The sequence below is a fragment of the Oryzias melastigma genome, linkage group LG2 (assembly GCF_002922805.2).
Source record: "Oryzias melastigma strain HK-1 linkage group LG2, ASM292280v2, whole genome shotgun sequence".
NCBI lineage: Eukaryota > Metazoa > Chordata > Actinopteri > Beloniformes > Adrianichthyidae > Oryzias > Oryzias melastigma.
The window spans coordinates 20632923-20641379 of NC_050513.1; the positions used below are offsets into that span (position 1 = coordinate 20632923).

The 8457-nt window shown below is 43.7% G+C and overlaps 1 protein-coding gene across 1 annotated transcript in view; it reads right to left on the reverse strand.

The window, feature by feature from the left end:
• The window catches only part of LOC112140222 (pseudouridine 5'-phosphatase), a 17459-nt gene extending 9639 nt beyond the window's left edge, over positions 1-7820 (reverse strand). Inside the window, exons 1-3 of the mRNA XM_024263133.2 lie at positions 7647-7820; positions 6760-6978; positions 4948-5177 (exon numbers count right to left, since the gene is read on the reverse strand). Of these exons, the coding sequence (XP_024118901.1) occupies positions 4948-5177; positions 6760-6978; positions 7647-7779 (582 nt within the window). The 5' untranslated portion in view covers positions 7780-7820. The remainder of the gene's footprint in view (positions 1-4947; positions 5178-6759; positions 6979-7646) is intronic.
• Positions 7821-8457: the final 637 nt, after the last annotated feature.

Below are 8457 nucleotides of genomic sequence, written 5' to 3' on the forward strand. Positions count from 1 at the left end.
GAAAAAAGCGATATCGCAATATGAAAATTCCCACATCGCCCAGGCCTACCTGGACATAACTTGGAAAAAAATCAGATTGGGAAATACTCAAAGAAAGTGAGAAAAATTAGGAGAAAATTTGCAATAACTGGGAAAATGGGAAAAATTTTTGAAAAATTGGGTTAAAAAAAAGGGGAAACTTTGGGAGAAAATGGGAGAAAACAGGAGAGAACCAGAAAAATTAGAAGAAAGTGGGAAAATGAGGTAATATGGATAAAACATGGGGGGGGGGATCTCAAAATATAGAAAGAAAATTGATAAACAGGGACTAAATGGCAAAAAACAGGAAAAATTAGGAAATGGGAAAAACTGGGAAAAAAATGCTAAAACAGGGAGAAGATTAGGAGAAAAAAATTGGAGAAATTGGTAAATTCTGTAGAAGATAGGCTAAAACGGGAGAAAATCGGAAAAACGGGAAGAAAGTGTGAGAATGGGAAGAAATAGGGATAAAATGTGAGAAAAAAATGGAAAATTGGGAGACAATGGCAAAAATACATTTAAGAACCTGAGAAACTGATTGTTGACTATAATGTGTGGGGGAGGGGTTGACTCAGTTCATCCTGTGGTTTCACTCTCAGACACGGATAAATCCTCCTGGGAATCACGTCTAGGGAAGGCTTCAGACCTGGGGGGTCACTCTAAAAACAGTTCCACAGATCTGGCTCAGGCAGAGATGGATGTTTTCTGCACCCCCCCCCTCCCCCCGCACCTCCTCCTCATTTAATCACAGCCTGACGTGTCGTCCTTCATTATTCCGGGAGCAGTCTGCGGATTGGTCCTCCGGTTCATTCCTCATGGATGAAACGGACCGGGCCGGCTCCACGTCCCTGCAGGATCCGGCCCCTCACAGAGACCTATTAGGAGAGGAGGCTCTGGAGTGAGAGGAGGTGGCAGGAGGACATCAGTCAGCCGTTAGGCATGAACGTCTATCCGCTGCTTCATCTGGTCATTGCCGTTTCCTCCGGCGTGGTTCTGGAAGCTCACGGCTAACCTCAGACAATGTCGGTTCAAGGTCATCCCATCACTCTGTGGGGTTGGAGGCTAAAGCAGCAGCTTTCTTAGATCTGGCTGTGCTGGTTCATGGCTAACTGGGTCTGACGGCGCTGCAGGACTCGGTCGACGGCGGAGGAGTCTTCCCTCACACTGAACCGGTGACTGAAGCGGCCGACCTTCACGCTCCACGTTTGGACCGAGACGAGTCCGTCTAACTCCGGCGCCGCAGCACATTTCTCTTCCGGGCTGCCGCCTCCGGTTCTGCAGCACTTAACCAAAGTCCCAGAGCAAACGGCGGCGTGGAGCTGCGCTCAAATGAAGACGAATGTCTGCTTTCACGGCGCAGCTGTGGAGCCGTCTGATTGGTGGGGATGGAAGGATGGAGGGATGAGGTCCTCTCTGAGGGACATCAGCTGTTCCTTCTCTAAACTATTTGTTCTGATCTGGTGCTGCCGTCAGCACGGCACTCATGTTCAGTAACAATGATGGATGCAGCGCTGATCCAGGAACTACCACTCAGTCCTAGTTCACCGCAGACCATCTGTTCTGAACCGTACTGACCTGTACTGACCCATAATGAACCCTACTGACCAATACTGACCTGTACTGAACCATACTGAACCGTATTGACCCGTACTGACCAGTACTGACCCATACTGACCCATATTGACCCATACTGAACCGTACTGATCCATACTGAATCGTATTGTTCCGTGCTGAACAATAAAGATCCGTACTAAATAGTGATGAACGATATTTACTTTTTACAACCGATATCTGATATTTTCCAGCCTCTTGCAGCCGATACCGATATTGATACAGATGATCAAAAAAATGTTTTCAACTTGATAAAAGAATATCTGCAAGTACAAAGTCAGAGTGCATGGCTCTTATGTATTCCAACAAATGTGCAGAAGTTGTTTTACCTCCAAATGAATTGAACAACAGGTAGAACAAACACTATTAGCTTTTCAGTCTGCTGTCCATCTGGAAATAGAGAAAGTGCATTTCAATGGTCAGAACAAATGTTAAGACTTTAACTTAAATAGCAATGTAACAAGGACATTGTTCAATACCAATAATGTCCAATATAATAACAGAAAACTTTCTTGGCCTAAATGAAAAGAAAACTGAGGTGATTGTGTTTTCCCCTAGTGGTGGAAAGGATCATAACATCGATCTCCTCTCTCTTGCCCCGTTTGAACAGTCTGTTGTCACAAGCTTGGGTGTTAAACTTGATGCTGCTCTGAAACTTGACATCCAAATAAATGCTGTGACCAGGTCATGCTTTTTTCAGATGCGGCGACTAGCTAGGATCAAGTCTTTTATTTCTAAAAAGAACCTTGAAATTGTCACCCATGCCTTCGTGCTGTCCAGACTAAACTATTGCAGCTCTCTATATTCTGGGTTACCTAAGGCTTCAGTAGCCAGGCTGCAACTGGTCCAAAATGCAGCAGCAAGATTTATCTGTGGGGCTAAAAAGTTTGACCACATAACCCGATCTTGGCTTCTTTGAACTGGCTCCCAGTGCAATACTTGATTTTTATCAAAATTCTTGTTTTTACTTTTAAGTCACTGGCAGGGACGGCACCTCCTTACCTCTCCAGTCTGGTTTTAAAATACTCCCCCACTAAGTCCTTACGCTCCGCAGACCAGTGCATGCTACTGGTTCCAGAACCAAACCTAAGTTCAGGGGGACCGTGCTTTTTCTGTGTTGGCTCCCAAACTATGGAATCAGTTTCCACCAGCTATTAGAGAGATCACGCTTTGGAGAGTTTTAAAAAAGAATTGTTCCTCCACTACAGCCTTCTAGCATCAGCCTAGCTTTTATTCTATTTTATGGTGGTTTTATCTCTGTTTTAAAATTGTTTTATTGATTTTATCATTGTTTTTAAATTGTTTTACTTGATTTTATGTCTTTTATCCTTTTTTATGTTTTACTATTGCACAGTGCTCGGTTTTTGTTTTTCCTTGTGTACAGCACTTTGGGCCTCCTTGACTGGTGGTGGAAGGTGCTTTATAAATCAATAAATGAAATGAACATGCAAAGAAATAGTTGAATCTGAAAGTGCTAAAATGACTGCTTTGTTAGAAACTAATATGCAAAATAAATGAATAAACTTTTAGCTATTTAGCTATTGTAACTATTTATCCCGGTGTTTAGACAGGTTACTGCTGTTCCCGCCCTTTCTGTTACGTTTTTGCTACATCTGAGACAGCGCGCTGTCTGCATCTACTTTGGACCATTGACTGTAAACATAATGGACTTCTGGAGCACTGAGGTCCCCCATTGGAAATGCATTACTTCCTCTCCTCGCGAAAGTAGGCCGCCGCTTTCACCGTCAATTCCTGAAACGGATACCGCCATTTGCAACCCATCTTCAGCGATTGGTCTGAGTCATAGCTGAGTCATGAATCTACAGGAAGTACTGTCGCCAATCTGGAGTGAGTTTATTGTGAGTCTCTGCCTCTTTCCACGCCTCGACCACGAGACCGCGGGATGTAAACAGCTGCTACTTTAATAACGGAGAGAATTGTACAAGTCATTGTTGAAGCCTTTGAGGGAGAACCATTCCAACATTTGATTCTGTCAGCGGTCCTTTTGGATTTACTTACATTTATTCATTTTAGTCGAGATAAAAGGAGCATTTGGGTGACGCCGCTGCAGAACGGCACGTGCCCCTCTCGCGTCTAAAAATGTCGACAGCATGCTCCTCTTGTTGTTTCAAACTGCTGCATCGGTACATTCCATTGAGGAAAACAACAGTAGGACAATGATTGGTACATTGTTGAATTGTAAAGTAGGTGTTAAAAGGTCTTCACGGACCCATTGATGAAGTCTGCTCCCATTGGCTACCCGTCACCTGTCACTCAAACCCCCCAGACGGTCGACGTCAGACCCACAAACGCTTATTGAGCCGTCTGTTCTTATATAGAGTCAATGTTTTGGATAAATACAGCTTCAGATTTTATTTGTTAGCGCCACCTCTGCCATGTCCGTGCGTTTGCTCTATGAGTGTGTGTGTGCAGGAATGTGTTTGTACTGTGTGTGTGAGTGCGCACCGCGTCTTCATACGTCACATCAAGCAAAGTTGTGCATGCGGATCCGCGCTGTTGTTGGGCCGCTACGCTAGCACCGTTCAGCAGTACCTATGAGGCTGAAACTTTTGGGGAGCAGAGACGCTGTAACACAAGTAAATACTGAGTGGTGAGAGAGGAAGTGTCACAATTTAACCCTTTAATTATCGGACGATTTTATCTGAGAATTTTTTTATATCAGAATATCGGAGTGACGTCATAATGTCCAATATCAGCCGATATTTATCAGTAACCGATATTATCCTGTATTAGTACTAAACCATAAAAGGGCTGCCATGACTAGTCAACTAATCGATTATTAGAATAGTCGAAGAATAATTTAATAGTCAATTAAACTAAATTAGTCAAAAATGTTAGCTGGTGGCTAAAATATTAGCTAAACTCTATATCACCCAACAAAAACTCAGGAGAAGACAATTTAGCCAAAAATGTTAGCATGTTGCTAAAACAGAAGCTAAACTCTAAATTCGCCGACAAAAATCTCAGTTAATAACAATTTAGGCAAAAATGTTCAAATAAATGTTGAAATAAAAGCTAAAGATTGAATTAGCCTAAAAAATCCCAGTTGATAACAAATCATCCAAAAATGTTAGCATGCTGCTAAAATATTAGCTAAACTCTATATTAGCCTAAAAAAACCAAAGTAGATAACGATTTAGCAAGAAACGTTAGCATGTTGCTAAAACAGAAGCTAAACTCTAAATTAGCCTGAAAATTCCCGATAGATAAATAGTTAGCCCAAAACTTTAGCATGTTGCTAAAATAACAGCTAATCAGCTGAAGAGATGCGGCCCCTCCCCCGTCTGTGCTTCTTACCGTCTCCGGAGGAGCGGGGGGGTCGAACCTGCCGGCACACACCAGGAAGGAGTCGGGCTGGGGTTTCCCGCCCTTCACCTCGGGGTCGTCGCCCAGGACGACGTGGTGGAAGAGGGCGAAGAAGTCTTTGTGCCGGCTGGTCTTCAGCTCGTACGTGACCCCGGCGGAGCTGGTCGCCACGGCGATGGGCACGCCATGCTTCTTCAGGTGCCTGACCAGCCTCTCCACACCTGCCGAACAGAGCAGGCGCTTCAGATGACAGAGGAAAGGCTTTTATTTTGAAGGGCCGGGCAGTGGGGGGTGCTGATAGAAGAGGAAGTTTGAAGCAGAGATGACATCCCCTCTGCACCCTCACACCTGAAACTGAGGCGTCAGAGATGAAGCACTGGACGATCAGAGGGGGCTGTCCGTCAGCTGACAGTTATCAATAAAGTTTTGAATTCTCCGGGGGGTCTGCAGGCTGACGGCTAAAGGACGCGTCGGGATGACGGTTTCTGATGCTCCACATCAACTGAAGAGGACCAGAAGAACGGCATGTCTGACCATCCAGATGCTCCATGAACAGAAACACGTTGCTATGGTTACCCCTTTCAAAATAAGATGCCCAAACTACAGCCCTCCACCACATGACGGGAGAGGACAGAATATTTACTGGTTCAATCTTTCAATTTTTCTTTATTTTTGGACGTCTACAGCTCTTCAGCTCTCTCAGCGATTACAATATTCAGCTCTTTCATACTAGCTTTTTTGACTGTTTTGGCAGTTACTAAGGATTCACGGCTATTTTGGGGTGAAGCTAATATTTCAGCAACATGCTAGCCGTTTTGGCTAATGTAGGCCTTTTTCAGTGTTTTAGGCTATTTGAAATGTAGATAATGTTTTAGATTTATGCTAGCTGCTTTGGCTAAATTAGACATTATACCAGTTTTTAAGCTAATTTGATATTTAGCTAATACTGTAGCCACATGTTACTTATTTTGGTTTAATGAGACTTTTGTTTAGTTTTTAGGCTAATTTGGAGTATAGCTTATATTTCAGCTACATGCTAGCTGTTTTGTCTAATCTAGGTTTTTTTTCAGTTTTTTAAGGAAAAATTTGAGTTTAGTTTGTTATTTTAGATTAATGCTGGAGGTTATGGCTAAAGGAGATATTTCACTAGTTTTTAAGGCATATTAGGCAGTTAGCTAATATTTCAGACACATGCTAACTGTTTTGACTAATTTGGGTTTTTTTAGGTTAATTTTAAGTTTAGTTAATATTTTAGATTTATGCTAGCTGCTTTGGCTAAATTAGACATTATACCAGTTTTTAAAGCTAATTTGATATTTAGCTAATATTTTAGCTAATTTTTCAGCTATCATCTGCAGCATTTTTAGCTATCAATTTCAACATATTCAGCCATCATCACTAGAATCTTCAGCAGCCACATTCAGCTTTCAGCACTCAGGTAATGCTGCATATCTACTAGTTTTTAAAATGTTTTATTATTATTTTTTCTGTTAAGATTACAGAAATTAGTTATTTAAAATGTAACTACTTTCTATCAATGCATAAATGTTTAGACTGTGATTGTTTCACTTTTTCTGTTTGTCTACAAACTGACCAGATCAGAGAAGAAAACAGTGATGTGGTCCTCACAAGAAAGAGTTGGAGACCCCTGCTCCAAACCTCCGCTGTACCGAGTTGGAGACCCCTGCTCCAGACCTCAGCTGTACCGAGTCGGAGACCCCTGCTCCAAACCTCCACTGTACCGAGTCGTGAAGCTTTCGTGAGAGTCTCAGGTGCACAGAGGATCTTCGGAGGCGGGCTCACCTGGAAGGAGCTCGGCGGAGGGAAAGATCTGCTCCTGGATGCTCCTGCTCTCAGACAGGAGCTCCTCGGCGCTCATGGGGAGCTCCAGGGCGTCCCGGATGATCTGCGCGGCGTCCAGCGCCTTCTTCCCCATCACCGAGGACTTGATGGCCCACGTGTACTGCTTCCCAAAGCGCTGGCAGATCTCCTGGAAGGACTGGGTGTACAGGCGCTCCGTGTCTGAAACGGGACACAGAGTTCTGAGGGACCTCTCAGAGGAGGTTCTCTGGACTCAGATGGGCCTGAAGACATTTAGAGGCTCCAGAACCTATAACCAGGAAGAACCACGACCCGATCAGAGAACCACAGACTGAAGCATTAACTACAGCTTTGAAAACACTAAGATATTTGACATAAACTGTCCTCTCTGAGCTTTTTCTGGTCTCAGTCAGGAGCTTCGGGTCTGTGAAGAACTGGACTTGTAGGAACAGAATCTTTGGTTCCTACGGAACCAGCTGGAATGTTTAAAGTTCTCTTTATAGACGTGAAGAATAACCATAAAAATAACTCCTGTTTAACTTTAAAACATAATTTTCTCAATGATTCTGTGCGTATTAAGTTTTATTAATCGTAACTTCCAGTAATTAACATAAACCTGCAGAAATTCACTTCATATGATCAGATTAATATTCAAATGTCAGCAGAGTTCGGACACAAACTTCCACAGACGAAGTTTTGATTCGGTTTCGGTCCAGTTTCTGAAGAAACTGCGGGAAAAGGACCCAGACCGACGAAGTCCGGCGCTGAAACTCTTCCCGAATCGGAACCCTTTAATTCGTTCCGGCTCTAACCCGGACTATGTGAAACACGATGACACGGACACGTAAGCGGCGGGTTTGGGTCGGTACCGAGCAGCAGTCCGTCCATGTCGAAGATGACCCGGCTCACGCGCTGGTAGCTGCAGCTGGACGCCGACATGTTTCCTCGGTAATAACCTAAAAACCGTCCCGTTCCGGAAAGACTCGGATGGATGATGCGCATGCGCGGAAAAAGCGCGAGTGAGGGCGCAAAAAGCCACGCAGAAAGTGACCTTTGAGCGCGTGGCCGCACCTAAAACACCTGAAGGAACCGGTCCAACCCACGACAAGTCCCAGCTTTAGTTTAAAGTCCGATTTAGAGGGTGAGAGTGAATCAGACCCGCCGCAAAGAATTCTGGGAAATGTAGTTTCTGTCAGCTTTTGAGCTCTACAGCTGCTGTCCTTCACAGTTTCTAAACAACTACAAAATAAAGCAACAGTTTTGAGGAAAAACTGTAAAAGCGGAAGTTTGCGTTTATTTTTTTTCAATACAAAACTGCATAATTTATTTTTTTAAAGCAAACAATTCATTACTTTTGTTCTTGATTTGTCTTTTCAAAGTGGAAACTGCTTTACTGCCAGTAGAATCGTTGTATTTCTGACATAGAGCGGCTACAGGGGCAGGTCTTTTATATCCATACTGGAGGAAAAACTCCACTGTGGAGTTTCACTATGAACACATGTTCCAACACATTAAAAAACTTACCAAAAGAAATCCTCCTATGCATTTCAGTTGTTTTGGGGAATCCTTGAATCCTGGATGGAAATGAACGGCTGAGTTCGACCATGGTGACACAGGCACTTCCCAGGAGAACCAACCAAAGCTACGCGGTGAACCACTAACACATGCACACACCCCGAC